The sequence below is a fragment of the Bos indicus genome, chromosome 4 (assembly GCF_029378745.1).
Source record: "Bos indicus isolate NIAB-ARS_2022 breed Sahiwal x Tharparkar chromosome 4, NIAB-ARS_B.indTharparkar_mat_pri_1.0, whole genome shotgun sequence".
NCBI classification, from domain to species: domain Eukaryota; kingdom Metazoa; phylum Chordata; class Mammalia; order Artiodactyla; family Bovidae; genus Bos; species Bos indicus.
The window spans coordinates 91852098-91875179 of record NC_091763.1 but is presented as its reverse complement, the minus strand read 5'-3'; the positions used below and the strand labels follow the sequence as shown (position 1 = coordinate 91875179).

The 23082-nt window shown below is 45.2% G+C and overlaps 1 protein-coding gene across 2 annotated transcripts in view; it reads left to right on the top strand.

The window, feature by feature from the left end:
* Positions 1-567: 567 nt before the first annotated feature.
* GRM8 (glutamate metabotropic receptor 8) overlaps positions 568-23082 on the top strand; it is an 850055-nt gene continuing 827540 nt past the window's right edge. The window contains exons 1-2 of one of the 2 annotated variants that reach the window (XM_019959027.2): positions 568-1056; positions 11126-11948. In XM_019959027.2, coding sequence (XP_019814586.1) covers positions 11439-11948 — 510 coding nt within the window. In that variant the 5' untranslated portion in view covers positions 568-1056; positions 11126-11438. Of the gene's footprint in view, positions 1057-1431; positions 1748-11125; positions 11949-23082 lie in introns of those variants that run through there. The other variant, XM_070788098.1, reaches the window with a different exon arrangement.

Here is a 23082-nt window from a genome sequence, read left to right as displayed (position 1 = left end):
GCTAGAATCACCTCAATAAGACGCCGGCCATCGTGCCGGCCCTCACCCCCTTATGCGCAGGGCCGGCAGCCGGCGGGTCTTGTGTCAGGGCTTGGGCTGCGGGGGCTCGATAGACTGCGCCGTGGGAGTCAAGGGCAGGGAGATGATCTCCCGAGCCGCCGTGCAGGACAAATGGCTGAGCGGCAGCGCGGCGCGAGCAAACTTTGCAGGGGGAGCGCGCGGCTGGAGGCTTTACGTTGAGCATCCCCGACAGGAAAGCGTGGGGCGGGACAGGTGCGGTCCACCATGTATTCTTCACCGGGACCCTTTTCTGAGCGGCGTTGATGAAGGCGAGCCCCGGGCTCGCGGTCCCGACTTCGGGCTCCGGGTGGCCTTGGTGCGGCGCTTACCGCGCGGGTCCCGGACTATCCTGGCATTCAGAGGCACTCAGCTGCTTCCCAGCCATATTCCTCCTTCCAGCCGCCCGCACTTCTTCCTACCCTCCCCGCCACTATCCTCCTTCTCCCCTGCCCCGCCCCGCGTCTTTGGGTCCTCCCTTTTTTGTTGGGGGCGGGGCGGATGGGGTGATTTTTAAAAATCAGAACTATTGACATTTCTGTTCCCCGCATCGCTGAGGACTGAGATGATGTAGCGCAGAGAGGGAATCCGCCGGCTGAGTGACCCTCTCCCTGCCCGCACCCGGGCAGCTCTGAGACACCGAAATCCAGGGGCTCCCACCCCTCGGAGTTCCTCCTCCCGCTTCCCGGGATGACTGGTTGGCGCGAAGCGATTGGCGATCCCGGGCGCGATCCCGGCCGCGGCTCCGCGCGCCGCGCGGGGTGAATGGCCGCAGGCGGAGGATCGGGAGGCGCGGCGCGCAGACCAATCGCGGCCGCGGGTGGGAGTATTTGTTATTCACATGGAAGAGACTTGGCGCCGGCACGGCCAGCTCAGCCCCCTCAGCCCCGAGACCAGCCACAAGTGCGGCCGCGGTGCTCGCCTCGCGCGGCAGCGGCGCTGACATGGAGCGGCGGGCCCCCAGCGGGCTTTCTCACCGCGCCCTCTGCGGGGAGCAGGGTAAGACTCGCCGAGCAGTGGAAGGAGGAAAAGAGGAAAGCAAGTGCCCAACCACAGGAAGAAGAAAAAAAAAAAGCCCCCCCCCCCCCGCCCCCCGCAACTCTCCCCAAAGGCTGTGCTTGCGGAAAAAAAGAAAATTGCCCCGTTTAAATTCCTCTTTACGTTTTCTTCCGCCAAACCATCCAGTGGCCAGGCAGGTGCACCGTCTCTTTCAGATCACTTTAGTGATCTGCTTTTCTGGCGTGCAAGTAGATGGCCTTGCTCACCCGGAATCTGGGAGAGAACTAGTGGGCGGAGGTGACGGGAATGGGGGGGAGGTGAGGGAGAGTGGGCACCAGGGGGCGAGGGGCTGGCCGGGCATTGGAGCTTGATTGGGTGTCTGTTGATTTTACGTTGCAAAGAACAAGGCAGCCACCCCTCTTATCTTCCCGTGATTACATTCCAGTGAAGAGGTTCGGAAAAGAGGGAGGCTTTAGCATGGAACTCCTGAGGCTTGGAGATGTGGTCCCCCAAAAGTTTAGTCGGCGAATGGGAGACTGAAGGGTGACGGGAAGGGGCAGGCGCGCCTAGAGTGCTCGGATGGGGCGCGCGGCGGCAGGATTGTAAAGCGTTCTTCCTCGGACTGCCTGCCCGGGTGACCTCCCGGACCTACTCCTGGAGGAATCCGGACTTGCCCCGCCGAGATGACGAGGTACCTCCGTTCTGCGAATGTAACGGGAGGGATTTCCGAAGTTACAGGCTTCCAGGATGAGTTGGGGTAACCCCAGCCCCCCGCCTTCTTGAGCGTGGGGCTGGATGAATCTAACCAGAATCTAGGAAAGATGAGGGGTCGCGGGAGAAGCCGGGTACTTGAGGCGTTCGCGGGACCCCACATCGCGACATAGGATACGTCTGCCTCGAGTTTGCATTCACTGAGTTAGCTCTGTGAGACTGGGATTCCCACCCCCCCTCCCACCCCGACCCCCCTTTTTCAGCTTTCGGGAAAACATCGGAGTTCCGTGTCCTACTGGGGATGGCGGGGGGCGGCGGGGGGTGGGGGGCGGGAAGGCGGAAGGAATGGTCTCAGGAATCTTGAGTTTAAAAAGCAAAGGCGAGGCACCGGGCAGCTCCCCCGAAGCACCTGCGGCCAGTGTGGCCCCAGTTTGGCACCGACCCGCGCGGGGCGTGGGTACTCTGGGTGCCAGGTGCGGCGGGGGCGGAGGCGCTCCCTGCCCGGTCGCGCGCGGAACCTAAATTCCCCAGGCGCGCGGGGGGACTGGGGCGGCGCCGCAATACCCGGCGCGGGAAAGCCAGAGGACAGGGTAGTTCTCCTAAGGCCCTGGCTCTACCGGGAGCCTGGGTTCAACAGTCGAAGGAACTGAGAAGAAAAAGGAAGATGCGGCAGGGAAGAGGGGAGCGGGGGTGGGGTGAGTGGCTGCGGGCTGATATCTCGGCAGAGGTAGAGAATCCTCTGAGCCGCACCGAGAGCAAGCCCAGCTGCTCAGCTAAACAGCTTGGAGATCCCTTGAGGTTCGTACAGTTGGTGAAAATATAACAGACCCCCTCTTTTCCACCCCCAACGTCTGTCGAACTCGCTCTCTTGGTGCAAATGAAATGCAGAAGGGTGTGCGAGTCACCCAACTGCGCAAGACCCCACCCCCCACACCCCCCGCCATCCAGGCTGCCCTGAAGACTTGTTTCCCTGGTGGCCCAAATTACGGAGCCCAGGATCAGAGAGTATGTGAGCGCCTAGGAGGGTGGGGATGAAAACAGACCCACCCGCCAGCTGCAGAAGCCCCAAACCCTCAGACCCCGAAGCGAGTCCTGCTCAAGAAGGAGTAAATGCCCTATTTGCCATTTGGGGGTGATCCCTTCCCATAGACCTGACGGCGTTGGAGTCTCGCAAACACCCAAGAATAAGCTACCGTCTCGGCCACCACCGCGCTTGAATACAAATTCTGCCAACAGACGAACTGGAAAACCGGGTTGGTGGTGGAGATACTAAGACACATCTTAAACGGGAGAAATGAGTTCGATGATAGCTGCTGTTTCGCTTGAAAGAAAAAAAATAAAAAAGAGAGAAAAAGAGCCACCAGCAGGTAGATCTTGGATAAACAGCTTATTGCACTCGACTGTAATTTCCATTTTCCGTTATGAAATTGTTTGTCAATAATTGCAAATGGCTACAGAAACCACTTTACTTGTGACTAATGTCCTGAAAGATCTCTGTCAGAGACAGAATCAGCTATATGAAATTCATTGCCTGGTTCTTGAAAATATGTAGTTTGATGATTTTGAAGAGAAAAGCTTTACCCATCAGGGAAAATGAAGTAAGATTTTTTTAAATGCAGTTTTCTCATTTCAGAGTCAACTTACAGGTTGTATCATACTTGGGATAAAGACAAAGAAATTGTCATTTTTGCTTTTAAACCAGGGATCTGGGGAGGAATAGATAAGAGGAGGCTCCCAGCAGAGGATTTATCTAGACTAAAGAAAAAGATGCTGAGAACACAGCTCTTTACTGTTATTTAGGCTTCATTTGTTCTATTTGGTTGGTACTAACTAGTTCTGCCCTCCTGCTCCTTTTACAAATTATTACTACTTGAATAATTCTAAAAACATCTAATGCCAAAAGGAATAATAAAAGGAAGAGTTGAGCTCCAGTGAGTGCGGGAGAAAGTTAGAGGTCTGGAGAGATGTGCTCTTTTCAGAGTCGGCTGGGCAGGTTGCAGCTGCTGTGGGGCTTGTTTCATTGGTATTTGTGCAGCAACAACCCGCTGACATTCACACTGGCAACATCTCATGCCAATCATTGTGGAAGAACCGTTCCACTATCTTCAGGGCATGAGACACAGGACACTGTACACATGTGCACAGGGTAGCAACGATTTTCTCCCCCTCCAACTTCCTTCTTGTCCTCTTCCTCCTGTAGTTAGGATGCCCAACAGAAAGAGGACTTTGCTTTCATCTGGGGAGTGGGGTTGTGCTGTCCCAATATCTTAAAAAGAAATGGTTGCATGGACTTATCTCTTAACTGGACCCACAACAAAGATCTGGCCACATCTCCATGCCTGTTGAATAGGCTGGTGTTTTAAGGTTCAGGTAATTGCTGATGTTTTCTTGACAGGACCTGACTGGACATCACCAGACTCACTCATGTAGTTTGCTCTGGTGGGGGCACGGTCACCCCATGATGTTCTGGGAGAAATGGATATAAATGGAGAATCAGCTGGATTATAATGTTTCCATCCCAAGGTGGGCGGAGTTCTGTTTGCTAAATTTAGGTTTGGATTTAGATTTAGAAATTTAGATTTGAACTATCTTTTTCCGTTCCCTCCTTCTTCCCTCCCTCCCTCCCTTTCTTTTCTTTCTTTCCTCCTCCCGCCCTTTCTCCCTTCCTTTCCTGCTTTCCCCTCTCCCCTTCTTCCTCTTTTCTTTCTTAGCTCAGAGAGTTCTTTGATTTTCATTTCTACTTAGTACTTGAATTCAAGTTGTGATAACTCACTCCCTGACTAAGGACCTTGAGCACGGTGCATTCTTCTCCCAGGACCTGCCTTCCAAGTGGTGGGCATTGCTGTGGGAGGGATTTGAGAGGCTCCAGACTCAGGGTCACTCCCCACTTTGACTTGTTACAATGTCAGTCCTAATCACTATTAGAGACATTTCTTTGGTAAAGAAATTGTGGATCTCCTGGAAACAGTGTTATAAAATGCAGATGTTCCAGTTGGGGGTGACAAGTAATGCATCTTCAGGTTTTGATCCCTGTTGATGAATTTGCTCCTTGCCCGGGGAGGGCCAAAGTAACAAGAGAACCAAGTCTTAAGATTTTGACCTGCAGAACACACACATCAGCACTGACGGAGGGAAGATCCAGGTCTGGGGGAGGAGGGAGCAGGTGTGCAGAAGTGGGAAGATGTAGAAGAGGCTAAAGAGGAGTGTGTGCAAATTACTGGGCACATACTTTTCCAGGTAAAGGTGTATCTGTGGTAAAAGCCTTAGTGGTAGAAGCTCTGCATCATATCCTGCATACAACTTAGGAAGGCTTCCTCTTGTCCTCTTCTCCCTACAGAAGAATATCTTGTCACCACTTTCTCCAGAATAACCCTCTTGGATGCTCCAAGTGTCCATGAACTTCAGCTCTCCAGCCAGATGTTGATCTCCATTGACTTTCCTCTTATGTCCTTCTTTCCAGTTTTCTTTTGATTCATTGGACACATGACTTATTAAGGTCTGACCAGCCCTGTGTATGATGGAAAAGTGTTTTTTCTTCAGGTCTTCCAAGTCTTCTAAGCACAACATATCAGTAAACTATTTGAATTGTAGGACCAATTGTTAAAGAATAGTGTCCCTGTGCATTCTTATAGCACTTGGCAGTTTATGAAGTACTTTGATATACATTGTATCATTTGACTTCAAAACCCTGGGAGGTGGCCAGAAATCATCCCTCAGTTTAGAAACAAACTGGTCCCAGGTTAGTGACTTACCCTGTGCCGTGGAGTGAGTGGAGTGAGTGCTGGGGGCACTTCTCAGACCCTAGGATGCCACACTCACAGTTCAAACCTTCAAATCAAGGTCAGCTGGCCATCCATCATGGTCTGCTGCACCCAAGAGTGTGAGGTAAGGGAAAGAAGGTACAATCAGTCTATGTGAATTCGTGCCCAAGATTTTAGACATATTCGTATAATCCTTCTGTTTTTAGATTCCTTACATCCCCAGTGGAGGCTGTGACACCAACCTCATTGGGAGTATCGTGCAGTGGAAGTGAGATAACATGTGCGAGGGTCCAGGCGTGTTGTGTTTGTTGTTCAGTCGGTCAGTTGTGTCTGACTCTTTGCAATCCCATGGACTGTAGCCTACCAGGCTCCTCTGTCCCTGGGATTTCCCAGGCAAGAATACTGGAGTGGGTTGCAGGCACATTGTAGCACTCAATAAATGTTGGTTTCACCCCTTCCCCTCTCCTTATATGACACATATTATAAAAGTGGCTTCTCATTACTTTAAATGTGGTCTTTTTATGCAATGGCTGTGTTATTAAAAATAAAAAAAAATGGCACAAATTGAATTCTACTAAATCAGATTGCATTTTAGATGCATGGGGGGATTTAGCTATTTAAAGGAAACCCGTGGTGAATTCTTTTGTAATGCAAATAATCACCTTCTAATTTATCTGTTTAGTCAGTTGAGCTTCTCTTGTATCAGATTTTCTTAATGTGGGGCCTGCTCCTAGAGAAGAGCTTTCACAATCCTCTTTTACTGATGGGAAAAAGCCACTCAGCTTGCAAACAAAATCAGTTATTGTGTTCTGTTGGCAAAGCCTTGCTCTGGTGTTTTGAGCATAATCTCATATTCCTTTATTATTAAATAATAGAACCTCAGAACGGGAAGCTGGAAGACACCTTAGAGATTATATGGTCCATCTCACTCATCTCACAGATGAGGAAATGGAAGCACATAGAGGTGACGTGACATGTTGAGTGTCACCAGCCAGGGATTGTCAGACAAGGATCCAAATCTGGGACTCTCTTACCAGGGAAGGCTCTGTCTAGCCCATCCTCACTCTGCCCCAACCAGAATTCCAGGGCTGTGCACACCTATGGTGGCAGAGGAGGTGACAAACAAATCTGATGCATTTTCTACAGCAGCCGAAAAAGGGCTGCAAGTATGGGGAGAAACTGCCAAATTTGCAATTTTGTGAATTGATGACAATATTTGGTTTAACCTTTTTGTTAAAGAGCTGAATAGAATCCAGCAGAGGGAGGCTGTTTGGCCTTTTTATGAGAAAATGATTACAATCCTTGGCTATTTCTGTTCCTGTAAGGATTTTATCCTGTCATGTCTCAAAAGCACTAGCCAAGTGCTGGAGGAAGACCTGGTGACCTGGTGACAGCTCCTGATAGATCCCCCCCCACTGACTCCTCACTAACCCCCCACCACAAGGCTTGGTGGTTTTGTTCTCACTGTTATCAGGCTGCCTGGGAAACCTGATTTGAAGCCCAGGTGTTTGGACAAACTGCATTTGATATTCTCAGTCCTTTGAAAGATTCAGAAATCACCCTGCCCTGGAAATGTCCCCAGTAACCCCTCCTAATGAGTGCATTGTTTTTCTTAAAGAGCTGGTCAACAAAGCTGTGCCTGTTTCTGAAAGACTTCGGTGGAGGGGCAGCGCCTTCTCCTTGTGTTGTCCCAGTCAATCTCTGCAGCTCTGCGGGGTTTCCTCAAAGGGCAGGACCCCCCCCCCACCCCCCGCCTGGAGGACTTTGCCTGTGGTGCCATTCAGGTCTTTGGGCCATCTTCAACCTCTTTGAGCCTTTTTTCCCTCTCATTTACGTAAGAGCTTGGTGTACGAAAATTCAATGGATACTCTGTTAGGTGAGTCTTTGATACAGAGAAGGTAGGGCTTCCTGGGTTGTGCTAGTGGTAAAGAACCCACCTGCCAGTGCAGGAGACATAAGAGACGTGGGTTCAATCCCTGGGCTGGGAATATCCCCTGGAGGAAGAAATGGCAGCCCACCCCAGTATTCTTTGCCTGCAGAATCCCATGGACAGAGGAGCCTGGCAGGCTACAGTCTATAGGGTTGCAAAGAGTTGGAGATGACTGAAGTAATTTAGTAAGCATGCACTGAGAAGGTACCTAGAAAATAAAAAGAAGCAGAATTCACGGTCTTGGCCCTGGAGGAGTTGTCCATACTTTCAGGAAACAGCTGGAGCCACAGACTCAGATCAGGGGGCCTGCTCCCCAGCAGACTTGGGCCAATGCGTTGGCTAATGGAAGTGCTAACGATCTGCAGGGTACCCATATACGATGTACTTAGGACTGGCTGGGAGGTAATGAACAGGGCTGCATGGGCATTTAATGGGTAAGCCTCCTGGAAGGCCCTTCTGAGGGCTTAGAAGCTCCTCTCAGAGGATGTTTTCAGGAGTGTGGACCTCACACCTCTTTGAAGAAGTCCATCAGCTCAGGCTGGTTTGTATCGAGCCCTAGAGGAAGGTCAGTTTCAGAGAAAACCTGATTTTAAATCAAGCCCAGAACCTGAAGTAGAGCTATTTGGCTCGGTAACATAAAAAGGTCATTATTTCATTAAAATTCATTGACTCTGACTAGGATGAGTTTAGATGAAAGCTCCCAAGAATTGCCCAAGAGCAAGATTAGGCAATGCAAGATTATACGATGCCACCAGATTTATGTCGTTTTCCACAAACTTTCAAATATATTTTCCCTTAGAATTTAAAAGGAAAACTAAGCCTTCTAGCCATCAGGAGTCTGATTCTTATGACAATGTATCAGATTTTGAAATAACTGCTGTATTTCAATATTTTATGAGTAGCTCTGATTTTACTTTTAAAGTGACGGAAATTTTCAGTTACAGCCTCACCAACTGGGCAAATATGGAAACAGTTGCTCTGCTTCAGTGAAAAATGAACCACAGACTAAATTAGCAATGATAGGTCCTGTTTACTGAGATCTTACCTTGGCCAGCACATAACCTGTGCCATGTGGTGGGTTCTGACACCCCTTTACAGACCAGAAACTGAGCTTCGGAGAGGTTATGTGCCATTAATTCTATGTTGCAAAGGAGGAAACTTAAGCAAAATTACAAGTAAACTGCCCAATAAATAACAACCAAAATAGAACTTCTCATTTTCCATTTAAGAGCATTCATCCAGTAAACAAGGGCTTCCCTGGTGGCTAAGACGGTAAAGATTCTGCCCACAGTGTGGGAAACCTGGGTTCAATCCCTGGGTTGGGAAGATCCCCTGGAGAAGGGAATGGCTACCCACCCCAGTATTCTTGCCTGGAGAATTCCATGGACAGAGGAGCCTGGCTGGCAACAGTGCATGGGGTCGAAAAGAATTGGACACGCCTGAAGGACTTACACGCACATCCACTAAACAAAACTAATTTTTGTCTCTCTGTTACTCGCTCCCCAACTTTTCCTTAACTTAAAGCTCTAAACAGACCTATGGGATGCATACCTTTAAAAGAAACTCTATTTTACTATTTCCAGGGCTGTACAGCAAGGGGAACTAGGTTAGTGTTATGTGAGTGGCAGAGGTAAGGATGACTTGTAATTAACAGATGAACTGTGTTTATGGTCATCTATAATTGATAACCATTTATTCTCTGAAGTGTTTTAAGTACTTGGGAGGTGGCTTGGAGTAACGAAGAAAGGCTGGTCATTGAAGAACAGCACATTCCCTTTTCCCCTTCATCATCTCTTCTTTGAGTATCCATTCATTCTGTGCTCTGCCAGAAAGGATACACTCAGAGTCAGCCCAGCCCTGTGGACTTGGTCTCAAGCCCTGAATTAGTGGTCAGAGTTAAAGTTTTATTGTCTTCTAACTGGTCTTCCTTGTGAAACTGTAAAACACAATACTCTTTCTCTTAATGGGTGGTTGGTGTAATTTATGGTCCATCACTTCAATGGCGTCATCCAGAAAGTCAACTTGACTTTCTAAGTGTTTTCCTCTTGTGGAATGCCTGAGGTCAGGCTGTTGCCAAATCAGATTTTCTGTGGGACAAGCAGCTGCTAGGAAAATTACATGTGATAGAACATCTGACAAGTGGAGAGAAAAAAGGAAAAGGACTAAGTATTTTGGGGCAGAATTGGGAAAATCCAGAGCTTGGCAAGTGTCAAGAGTCCAGAAATGCTTATCATGGGCAGACAAGAACTGTCTCAACAGACTGGGTCATTGGCTGTATTTCTGAGTGTGTTCCAGGTGTGTACTCTGAAATTCCAGGCAGTGGGCTCTGACGAGTCCCCTCTCTTCATCTGAAATTGAAAAAAGTGCAGCCTTCTCTGAAGGGTTTTGGACATATGTTCAGTTGTTCTCTAGGGAGGCACCATCCTCTCCTTTGGGATAGTGAGGACAGGATGAAAATTTTATGAACTGGAAATTGAACAAGTGAATGGAAAATACAACCAGATGTTGGTTGACTAGGGTAGAGGAGAATTATCCACATTTCAGGTTTCAAATTTGTTTGTATAAGTAGGTTAGAAATGAACATTAGATTACCCATTCTAGCAAAATATGTTGGTGTGTTTACCCTGTTAATTGCATGTACATTTCAAACATCAAATTCCCTTCCATGAAGTCAGTTCCCATTTTCAGTTAAACCTCCACTAAAGTCCTTTGAAAAAATCTCATGGAATTATTTAAGAGTGAAGGTCTTAGAATAAACTTCTACAGATTTGCTTGTAGTTGTTTTCACTCTTGGTTATTTCTCATCTTGATGAAATGACTGTTTTTCCCACTGAGTCAGACAAAATTGAGAAACTCTAGTTCATCTCCAGCTCTGATTTGGTCATAGTGATTCTAGGATCAAGGAGTGTTTACTTCAGAACTGCAAGCATACCGATTGCTTCCATTCTGACAAATTAATGGGAAACAGACAAAGGTGATAGGAATATTTTTCACATAACCCACCCTATATGTTTGATTTTCATGTCATTTTTTATTACCAGAGAACAATAAGATAATTTACATGAAATCGCTGACATTCTATGTTTAATCTTTTCACAAGCTCTAAAACTTACACATTTTGGGCTCCTTGGGTGGATTTTCTCTCTCTCTCTCTTTTTTTTTTTTGTGATTGAATAATCACTTTTTCCCTTGGGAAATCCGAGGCACCAAAAAATGTCATTAACAGATAACTGGCTTGTTGAATACATCACAGAAAATAGCCGTTCATTCTGATTTTGTGGACAAAATTTAAATGCTAAATTCAGACAGCTGTAAAAAGCAAAAACAGATTTGAAAAGAAATAATACCATCAATCACAGGATTTTTACCTTCGTGGAAACTGGATTTGTTGAAATAAAATGGTAAATAAAAGTACTTTCTGATTTGGAAGAGTCAACCTAGTTACTGATAACTTTTCTGTTTCTCTTGCTCCAAAAGTGTCATCCATCTCTGTTTAGATGCAGTGCAGCCAGGTGTTCAGAATCATAAGGGGACAGAAGGAATTAGTTTCTTACTGAATAGTGAAAATGAAACAACAAAAAAAGAGGTCGGTGCAAACAGGGCTTAAGAAATGAAAAATGTAGGCCCATTGAATGGAACCCTTTCTTTTCTTCCTTCTGCCCTCCAGGAATAATTCTGCTACAGGGCTGACTTCAAGAACGTGAATTGGTGACCTCATCCCAACATCAGAACCTCAGCTGTTTCTCTGATTTTTGCATCATTCCAGGCAAGTTGACTTTATGTGGAAATAAAATAGAACCTTGGGGTCTGATGGAAATTCACTGTGACATTCAAATCAAGAACACTTGCTGAAACCCACAGAGCCTTTTCCCCATGGGCCCTGATGGTAGCCTCCAGAAGGTGCAGCCTCAGGTGGTCCCCCTTCTTCTGTGGCAAGAATAAACTTTGGGTATTGGATTGCAACACCGCCCGTGGAGAAAATGGTATGCGAGGGAAAGCGATCAGCCTCTTGCCCTTGTTTCTTTCTCCTGACGGCCAAGTTCTACTGGATCCTCACGATGATGCAAAGAACTCACAGCCAAGAGTATGCCCATTCCATTCGAGTGGATGGGGACATCATTTTGGGAGGTCTCTTTCCTGTCCATGCAAAGGGAGAGAGAGGGGTGCCTTGTGGGGAGCTGAAGAAAGAGAAGGGGATCCACAGATTGGAGGCCATGCTTTATGCAATTGACCAGATTAATAAGGACCCTGATCTCCTCTCCAATATCACTCTGGGTGTCCGGATCCTCGACACCTGTTCCAGGGACACCTATGCTTTGGAGCAGTCCCTAACGTTTGTGCAGGCTTTGATAGAGAAGGATGCTTCCGATGTGAAATGTGCTAATGGAGATCCGCCCATTTTCACCAAGCCTGACAAGATTTCTGGTGTTATCGGTGCTGCCGCGAGCTCCGTGTCCATCATGGTGGCTAACATTTTAAGACTTTTTAAGGTAGGTAAAGGCACTAGACAATTCTGACCATTGTGAAAAGATAATAAGTAGTCCTAATTCCAGCTGCAGGTTTAAGAAGAAAGTGAACCCAGTAAAGATGCTCATAGACTCTTTCAGGGCCACAGTTTCCCCAAAGAGAGGAGTTTGTGTCTAGGTTTCTACAAGTGTTGATTTGGTTCCACGTTTTTAAAGCAATTAATTGGATTGATTGTGACTTTTTTTTTTCTGAACAAACAGGTGATAATTCCCATGACATGTTGAATCCTCAGTATCTTGTGATATTCTCTTTTAATTTAATTTTTATTTAACACTGAAAGCATTTTGTATTGGGGTATAGTCTGTTAACAATATTGTGGTAGTTTCAGGTGAACATTGAAGGGGCTCAGCCGTACATATACATGTACCCTTTCTCCCCTAGTCCCCTCTCCCGTCCAGGCTGGCACATAACATTGAGCAGAGTTCCATGTACTATACAATAAGTTTTTGTTGGTTATCCATTTAAATATAGCAGCGTGTACATAACTGGGCTGATTTTAAAGCAAAGCAAGTAGTTTTTGAGAGTCTAATGAATTTTTAGCTCATTTATCAGATCAAACGTTTCTATGGTATTTGAGGTATAAGATAATTTACTTGGTGAAACCTCCTTAATGTGGGATGCTCTGTTATGACAAAAGTTGCTGTGTGAGGAAATTGTATTTATCACTAATGTGTAGATGGGAGTGACACTCTGGACTAGAAGATGGCCATGAAGTTGTCAGGTTTATTCTAGCTACAATGGAGCAGCATCTCATTAATTCAGACAATTCTTATTGCATTAAAAGCTCAGATTTAGCAGGATAATGTGAAACGTTTTGGTTTAGGATGATCTATTACCTACAGATTGCATTTACATATCAGATAAAATTGGCAAAAGAATATAAATATGAAACAATAGTTTGAAGGCATAAAGTCCCATAAAGTTATTGTAACTTATTTTTCATTAACATTCTCATTTTATTTATTAATATTTGTTATGTAGTCTTTGGTAATAGGCAACATTTTAAAAACTGAAAATATTTGTCACTCTGATTTTTTTACTTAGTGGGACATGACTTTTCCAACTTATTCTGAATTAATGAGTCTTCATTTAATATTATGAGAAACTGTTTCTGTGTGTATTAGATTTAAAAATATTAAAAGAATATGGAGAAGTCGGATAGATGACAGATATAATGACGAAAATGAACAAAGTGATGGAAAACTTAAAAAAAAATAGAAGTGTTCAAATCAAAGTCTTTCTGGTTTGGAAGCTGTCTTGGAGGACCATCTAGTCTGGTTCATGTCTACAACATCCCCCTAGCTTCTGTATGAATTCCCTTAGTTTAGAGGAGAGAATGGTAAGAGACAGCTTAATGACTATTTTCGGATTGATGACATTTTCTCAAATGAGGATGCTGCTGAGCAGAAGTGCTCTGTGTCTAAGGAGTACTGAAGAGTCACACAAAGGCATCAGGGAATGCCTGAGATATTTGAGCCAGACGTTAGGAAGAGCCTCCTTGGCAAGAAGGATGCCAAATTGAAATAGGTGGCCAAAGGTGCTCTAGTTCTCCATCTCTGGAAACTTTCAAAGGAAACTGGATAAAGTTGTTAGCAACTTCTTTTGGGCCAACTGACCCCTTACCTGGAGCCAAGGTAACCCCTTACCTGTGTTAGTCTATTGGATTATTTAATGAGAAAATGCAGGTGAAGGATTCCACCAGGACCTGACTGTCCTTTGTCTGCTTGGGCTGCCAAAGGAAACTTCGGGCTACCCAAAGGGCAGGTTTTGTTTTAATGCCTTCTAGACCTGGCTTCTCTCTGCTTTGTTCTTCTCTCACTGAGAGGCCAATTCTCTCCTTACCCTCTTGGGTGACTCTGAGGGACCTTATTCAACCAGGTGGGAGAACTACCATTGACTCTGGGCAGAGTCCAGTGCTGTAGGCCAATTCTGGAAACCATCCATCAGCAGATGAAGGGGCTGCCATTCCTGCCTTTTAGCCAGGAGGAGATCTTGGTTATGCTAAGTCGCGTCAGTCGTGTCCGACTCTGTGCGACCCCGTTGGACCCCATAGACGGCAGCCCACCAGGCTCCCCTGTCTCTGGGATTCTCTAGGCAAGAACACTGGAGTGGGTTGCCATTTCCTTCTCCAATGCATGAAAGTGAAAAGTGAAAGTGAAGTCCCTCAGTCCTGTCCGACTCTTCGCAACCCCATGGACTGTAGCCTACTAGGCTCTTCCATCCATGGGATTTCCCAGGCAAGAGTAGTGGCGTGGGGTTATGCTAGGTGTCATAACTAAGACCACTATGCTGGTCCAGAGTGAGCATTTAATATCTGGAAGCAGATATATTTTTTAACCAAATAACTGGGGCTTGAAAAATTTGTCTTTTATAAGCAAGTGAGAAGATGTAAGTGATCAGCCTGTCTTCTAGCTGAACCTGGAATCACGTGACTGAATTGATAATTGCAGTTTCATCGTTGTGCCATTTTCATTTATTTTGATGATTTATATGAGACCTCCAGCCAGCGCTCCACACTGATATTAATTATGAAATGATGATGGTCACTTTTGGAATAGAAAATGTTTCACTTTATGTGTGAAAATATATTCTGTTTAAACATGTATGCTAGGACTGACATGAAATATTAGAATAGTTATCAAAGGAATGATTGGCAAATTAATGCATTGGGGAAGGGCTTATACTTCCTTTTGAAAGATTAATACTTTGATTAACCAAATGCTGTGACTGTGAATAAAATTAAACATTTAGGACAATTTTATGGAGCTTGGGACCCTCCAGAACAGCATATGACCCACAGTATCTAAAAAAACTCCTGGATATCAACATTGTGCCACTTATTCCTGGATTAATGGAGTTACAGAAGGTTGAGCATCTTGGTTTGGAAACCCACAAACGATTAACCCTGACCGTGAGGGATGTAAACAAGGTCTTGATTAACGAATTTATCACTGTCCTGCTCAACAATAAGCATTAGTTGGGTTTTTTAGAATCTGTTTAAAATTATATGGAAAATATCTGGGCTGAAATAAGAAGTAACTCCGAATGTCTCAGTTCTCTTTTTTATGGAGAGTCCGGGTAAAGCCATGTAGTATCTGCCTGGACTACGTTGTGAAGGAGACAAAGTCCTTCGGGCACCCCCAGCTTCCTCTTCCTTCAGTCTGACCTACCTTGGCAGTCTTTCCTGGCTTCATGTCCCTCTGTGTTCTCCTAACTGCAGTCTTGTTTCAGGAAAGGAGGTATATGCCATCTGCATATAGCATGTCTGTTTAAGTCAGAGGAAGATTCTGTTTTTCGTGGGATCACGAATTGTGGTTTGATGAAATGGTGTATCTTTGTAAAGGGAATTCAGACACGGAGGGAGGTTCATTTAGCCCCCCAGAGACAGCACTTTTGGGGGTGGAGAACAGTGGGCGGGAGACTCAAGAGACACGAGTTCCATCCCTTGGTGGGGAAGATCTCCTGGAGAAGGAAATGGCTACCCACTCCAGGATTCTTGCCTGGGAAATCCCATGGACAGAAGAGCCTGGTGGGCTGCAGTCTGTGTGGTCACAGAAAGTGGGACATGACTGAGCATGCTGGCAGCCCACCACCATGCACCTATGCATCTCCTCTGCCCTGGAATACAGCTGGTCCTGCTCCTTTCTAGAGTGAAGGAATGTTGCCCTTTGTTTCTCTTCCTGTCAAAGCTCAGGGGCAAATGAAAAAATCAGTCCTTTAATTTAAGAGGTGAATTGGACAGGGAGTGGAGCCAGACTACTGGTGAGGGGGACGGGCAGAAGCTGCCCTGTGGCCCCGCCCCTGGGGCACTGAATGCCACACTAAACCAGTGATTGTCTACCCGGGTCAAGGGGCGTGCACTGTCTCCTCCTGCCCGGGGGATGGGGTATCAGCGGTCAGAACTACCTCAGAGGCTTTTCCTGTGACAGGACCCAGTGAGTGCGAGCCTGCCAACTCCCGCCTGAGAACCATTTTTACTGATTGCACTGTCTCCTGTTTCTCAGGAGCACTGGGAGTGAAAACAAGTTTGAGAGTCACAGACAGAACGTTAATGATCTGAACTTTTTAGAAGTGCTACACACAGCCTTAGCACACACACACACACACGTCATATTTGGGTTAACAGAGGGGCAGAGCAGTCACCTCGGTGACTGTTTTATGTCTAACCAAGTGCTGGGAAAGATTGAGGGCAGGAGAAGAAGAGGACTACAGAGAATGAGATGGTTGATGGCAACACTGACTCAAAGTGTTGCAGAAATCAGTAATTGAGAAACCAAGCACCACACTGGTAGAGTTGGAGAATTCTGGCTTATTAGCTCAGCTGTTGGAGGAGTTAACACTCCAAGCTCTGAGCCCTGAACAAAGGGGTTACGTAGTTTTTATACATTGGCAAGGAGATCCAACCACTCCATTCTGAAGATCAGCCCTGGGATTTCTTTGGAAGGAATGATGCTAAAGCTGAAACTCCAGTACTTTGGCCACCTCATGCGAAGAGTTGACTCATTGGAAAAGACTGATGCTGGGAGGGATTGGGGGCAGGAGGAGAAGGGGACGACAGAGGATGAGATGGCTGGATGGCATCACTGACTCTGATGGACGTGAGTCTGAGTGAACTCTGGGAGTTGGTGATGGACAGGGAGGCCTGGCGTGCTGCAAATCATGGGGTCACAAAGAGTCGGACATGACTGAGTGACTGAACTGAACAGAACTGAGGCATGATTAAGCATGTTTGTGGGTTTGCAGAGGCTGGGTGATTGCAAAGAGCAGGACAAGGGTGAGTGAGATAAGCTCCAGTTCCTAGTATTGTGAGTCCCCATTTTCTGAGACCTACGTGATCCAGACTTTGCAAGGAGCAAGCTGAGTTACAGAGGCAGAAGGAGCAGGAGGTTATGTAAAATTTTAACTTTTCCTCTTCAAATGGACATGAACTTGGGCAGACTCCAGGAGATAGTGGAGGACAGGGAAGCCTGGCATGCTGCAGTCCATGAGGCTGCAAAGAGTTGGACACGACTGAGCAATTGAACAAAAACAACAGCAATGTTAATATTTGTAGATAATAGTAGGATCAATTAGGATAACTGCAAAGTGGCAAACTCAGAAAACTCGGAACTGCTCCAACCTGCATGAAAGCAGATCTGCCATTTCAGTGGCTCCTGCGTTGCAGAGAGACCAAAGAAAAGAGGAGTCTAACTCTCAGATAGAGATTGTGTAGTTTGAAAAGAATTAAAAAGAACGAGAGAGTCTTTTGGGTATGTTGGCCAGGGAGCCCATCATTTAAATTTGTTTTATAAAGCAGTTTCGAGGAATTTGCATATGTTTTATAAAGAGCTGGGATTTTTTTCCTTTTCTAGAAATTTCCACCCCTCTCCTTTAAATTAGAGCAAATCTGCTCCTCAAAACACTAATCATGTCTTACTGTGGGCAAAGATTGAACATTCTAAGTTAAAAATAGCACATTGGCGCTTGGAGGTAATGCATGTTAATGTCCACATAGATGCATCGAGGTTAAGAAAGGACAGTGTCAGATGTAATTCTCTTTCTCCTGTTTTTCTGGTGAACTTTACCTAGAGTTAATTTTCGACTATTGAAGGATGGGAGGTTAGTCTATAGTGTATGCTTTCCAAAGTAATCAAATGGGACTTTTGAATAGAAATCCACTTGTGGGCTAGATAATTTCTCCCCGTGTGGAAGCGTCCTGGCTCTAAATGGCTAAAATTGACCTTCATGTTAAGTTGGTGAAGTACAGTGAAGCATCCCATTGCCCTAGATGTGCTCGCCAACCCTTCTGTGTTTACAAAGATGTATTTTCTTCCAAGAGACTCCACTAATTGCAGCAACCACTCCCATAAAGCCAAGCATTTTGCAAGTTATTTATTGCTTACAGTGGGCTTTCTTCACTCTAAACTCTGAACAGGTAAATCTGCCTATCCAGGCTTATCTAGTTAGATGGACAGAAAAATGAGCCCAATCAATAAACTCAGCAGGAGGCAACATTTTATGTTAAATCTTATTTGATGGCAAATAGATAATGGAAAATTGAAAGATAGACTCCTCAGTCAATCCTTTGCTTCTGTGGCAAGCTCTAATTGAGTTTTGTAAAGAGCCTATTCACTTCAGATGAGAGATGACGGGTGTTCTCTCTTAGTGCCTCTAAGTGGGTGAGATGGGGGAAATGGGCACTGCCTGTTGTCGCTGACACAACTCGGCAATAGGGATACATAAATGTCCAGATGTGGTCATGCCACTCTTCTTAAAGCTCTCATGGCCGTCATTACTTCCATGATGAAGGTCTACTTCCACTTGGGCAAGTCTTTTCTCACTTCTCTCCACTACATTAAGTTTCTCTGTTACATGTAACGAAGCTCCATGAGGGCAGGATGATACCCATGATAAGCATAGGGCATATATGTCTTATTTGTGGTTGTATTTCCCATACCTAGTATGGACCTATCTGGAAACCCAATAAATGTTTGCTGAATGAATGAATGAACCATATCTCTCCACCCACTTCCACCTCCCTCACCCCAATTCCAGATATTGGAAATAATAGGTGTTGGGTACATAGAACAGATATGGGATTTTTTGTGTTGTACTTTTGTACTGTTTGAGAAAAAGGAGCAAAAGGAGGGAAAGGAGGAGAAAGAAGGAGAGATGGTATATTTGGGGAATTCCTATATTTTCTTGTGCTGCCTCATTTTCCTACCAATGCATGTTTTCTCCAAACAGATTTTTAAAATTAAAAATTAAGTGAAAGACATGAGCACATTCTCATTTTGAAAGTCCAAGCAATGAATAAGTAAATAGTGTAAAATGGAAAGAAGCTATATTCAAACACATATAACTCTCAGTAAAGTTACATACATAGAATTTTATTAACAGATATGCCTTATGACATTTTTTTTTTTTTCATGTAACAATGTGACTGGGAGAGATTTCCATATTGGTTAGTATAGATTCACCTCAGTAATTCTCAACCCTGGCTGCATGTTACCATCACCTGGATAGTTTTTTAAAAAGCCCAAATCCTACAGAAGACCAACAAAACTGGGGTGGAGCCCTGGCTTTGGTATATTATAATCACCAGGTGATTCTGTTATTTGTCCAGGACTGAGAGCTATAAAACTTTAATTTTATGAATAGAGCATCATTTATTCAATAAATCCTTTAAGTTATTTGACTTTGATTTCTTAAGGTCACTTAATCATTTTAAAAAAAAAAAAGTAAAAACAATGCCAGAGGCATTGTTAGATGCCTGAGCACTGTTAGCTCTCAAGTGAATTTTGATGTCATAGTGCCCCTTCTTGGACCAACAGAGGGGCTGAATTAACGAATTCCCCCAAAACACTTTGCTATAAGTTAGACTGACATGACATAGGCCCGCATCACAGGCCATGGCTCTTTATGACGTTGAGTAACTTAGAACCAGTGTTAGTGTTGTGGTTGTGTGCTCAGACCGTTAAAGCAGCATCATGACTTGTTGGGTGGAGCAGATTTTAAACTTGGTGAATTTAAATTAAATGTTTCTTACTTTCCCTTTTTCTAGCCTCAAAAGTTTTAACATCTTAAAGTGAATATTGAAGATATCTTAAGACCTGACAGTGATTAATGCCTGTCTTTTCAGTGTTTAATAAGGCAGGGACTTCCCTGGCAGTTCAGTGGTTAACACTCCAAGTTTCCACTTCAGGGGGCCTGGGTTTGATCCTTGGTCAGGAAATTAAGATCCCAAGTGCCAGCCATGGTGCAGCCAAAAAAAAAAAAAATTGCTTTAACTAGTGATTGTGAGTGAGGACGGGCTCCCCAGGTGGCGCTAGTGGTAAAGAACACGCTTGCCAATGCAGGAGACATAAAGAGATGCGGGTTTGATCCCTGGGTTGGGAAGATCCCCTGGAAGAGGGCATGGCAATGCACTTGTATCCTTGCCTGGAGAAACCCTTCGACAGAGGAGCCTGGCTGGTTATTGTCCATAGGGTTGCAAAGAGTTGGATATGACTGAAGCAACTTAGCATGCACACATGCGTGAGTGAGGAGAGGGAAGAGGAGAGGGGCAATAAAGGAGTAGGGGAAAGAAGGATTATTATGGGATTATATGAAATCATGTGTGTGAAACTTTTGAAAATTGTTTCAGGACAGGTTTCTTCCCAGACTCTTCAGAAGATAGCTAGAAAGCTATAAAACAAGCCTATAGAATTTAAAGAATCTTTCATTCAGTTAAAAGTAAATAAGGGCTTCCCTGGTGGCTCAGTGGCAAAGAATCTACCTGTCAATGCAGGAGACATGGGTTTGATCCCTGGTTGGGGAAGATCCCACATGTCACAAAGCAACTAAGCCCCGGTGCCACAGCTCTTGAGTCTGAGCTCTAGAGCCTCGGAGCCAACAACTACAGCCCACACACCTTAGAGCCTATGCTCTGTAACAAGAGAAGCCACCGCAGTGAGAAGCCTGCATACCGCAACTAGAGAAAAAGGCTGCATGGCAATGAAGACCCAGCACAGCCAAAATTAAAAATTTAAGTAAATAATAACGAGGTTGTTTGGAAAGTAGTGAGTTTTTCCAAGAGAATTGTGACAGTACTATGCATTTTTTTCTTTTTTTTTGCATAAGAAGTTGTCTGAAAAGCCTTTCTAGAACAAGTCAGGGTATATGTGGTGGTGGTGGTTTTGTTGCTAAGTCATGTCCAACTTTCGACCCCATGGACTGTAGCCCACCAGGCTCCTATGTCCTTGGGATTCTCCAGATAAGAATACTGGAGTGGGTTGCCATTTCCTTTTCCAGGGGATCTTCCCGACCTAGGAATTGAACGCAGGTTTCCTGCATTGCAGGGAGATTCTTTACCGACTATGTAGATAAATAAATTTGTGCAAGGAAAGGCCTATGCTCTTCTGTTAACTCTTTCACCCCGAAGATCGCAGTGGTTAGTTTTTTAAAGACATTTAGAGACTTGTTTTTTTTTTTAAAGAGAAGTTTTAGCATACAGCCAAATTGAAGGTGGCAGTGCTTTTATTTGGTTTCAGGACAGGTTTCTTCCCAGACTCTTCAGAAGCTAGCTAGAAAGCTATAAAACAGCCAAAGGTTGTACCTTCTGGGGAAACTTCACCTCTGGGGGCTGCCCCTGGCTCCTGCCCAGTAGCTCTGAAACTTTAGTCTGCATCTGAATCACCCAGAGGGCTTGTGAAAGCAGCATAGCTGAGCCCCTGGCAGAGCTTCTGAGTCAGAAAGTCTGGGTTGGGGTCTGAGACCTGGTATTTCCAGTGGTTCCCAGGTGATGCTGATGCTGCCGTTTTGCCGATCACGCTTTGAGAACCTCTGCTCCCTGCAAATCGCTTGCTGGCTGACTTAGCAAGTCAAAGTACACAAGACAAAAATGAGGTTGAACAATGTTCTGTCTGGTAGCGGCCTTTTATTCTTTTGACTCATGCCTGGTTGAATTTCTGTTCCTATTGGTCATAATCACAGCAGCTGCTGTATGGATCTATTTTTAATTGTGTGCCCTTTTGGAAGTTGTGTTCCTTATTAAATAATGCATGGCTCAGGAGTCCTGATCAGTGGAATGGCCTCTTGAACACAGTTCCTAGAGCAGGGTCACTTAGATGACCACGTTTCCTCATTTTTACTACCTATGACAGTGGAGCAGACCGATTTAAGAAGCCTAGACTGTGAGGTACACATTAACAAGGAATTGAGAACAGTAAGAGACGAAAAGAGGCTATGGTTTGACTCAGCTACCAGCAATTTGTCTTCAGAAACCATGACAGCTACCTCCTGATTTCCATTATGCGATGAGATTGCAAATAACATTCCACAGCAGTCTTAATCAATAGAGGGTCACAAGAGGCCCTCCTTTCCCAACAGTGGGGAGAAAGGGCTTATTTACCCATTAAATTGATAGAAAGCGTTCTCTGGCAAAAGACAGAGACATCTCTTTCAGCTGTATTAAGGGACTCTCCCTATGTCTAAGCACTCTTAACATAAAAATATACGTGTAATCTTCCTGTTGGGCTTCTAGGTGGCACTAGTGGTAAAGAACCTGCCTGCCAATGCAGGAGATATAGAGGATGAGGGCTCCATTTTTGGGTTGAGAAGATCCCCTGGAGGAGGGCATGGCAACCCACTCCAGTATTCTTTCCTGGAAAATCCTATGGACAGAGGACCCTGGAAGGCTATGGTCCATGGGGTCGCAGAGAGTCAGAGACAACTGAAGTGACTTAGCACAATATTTATATATTTTAAACATATAATGAGTACCAGGCTGGTGGGTTGGGAAGGGATCCAGGTATAACATCAATTTGGGCTTCCCCTGTGGCTCAGGGGGTAAAGAATCAGCCTGCAGTGTGGGAGACCTGGGTTTGATCCCTGGGTTGGAAAGATCCCCTGGAGAAGGGAAAGGCTACCCACTCCAATATTCTGGTCTGGAGAATTCCATGGACTGTATAGTCCATGGGGTTGCAAAGAGTTGGACACGACTGAGTGACTTTCACTTTTCACTAAGCTACCTTTGTCTGTTTTCAGAATGAAGCCAATTTCTGCTGCTTTATTCCCTTTGGCCCAGTAAGCTGACAGGCACGTGTTTTCAATGTTGGCCATTTGTCTCCTTCCAAAACTCTCCCAGGCTCCCTCTCTGCTTGGGGAGACTGGTTTAGCCCCAGGTCTACTGCTGAGGCTCAACTTTGGAGTCAGGTATCTGTTCTGTGTCCCCCACCTGCCACCCTGGGCTCCTTTGGGAAGTAGGGATGGTGACATATTCTTGCTCCAGCTCACCCTTGCTTCTTTTTACATGGATTTAGAGTGAATTCTAAGTTTCATTAGTGTTTGCACTATTTCTTACATTTTAAATTTAAGTATTAACATTGTGACAATTCTATGTATTAGAGTTCTCAAAGTGATTTATCATTTCAGTTCTGAGAATGTTTGGGTTTATATTGTTTAGAGAACAAAAGACATATCATTCCTATGCAGATTTGTTGCAGTGATATTTGTGTCCTATAGATATTTATCCTCAGGAGCTGTCTCTTCAAATTATAGATTACGGTAATGTACTTGTCTAGTGGTGCTTGGTACTGTTTTGAGTAAAGCAGATTAATGTGAACTATATGAAATAGG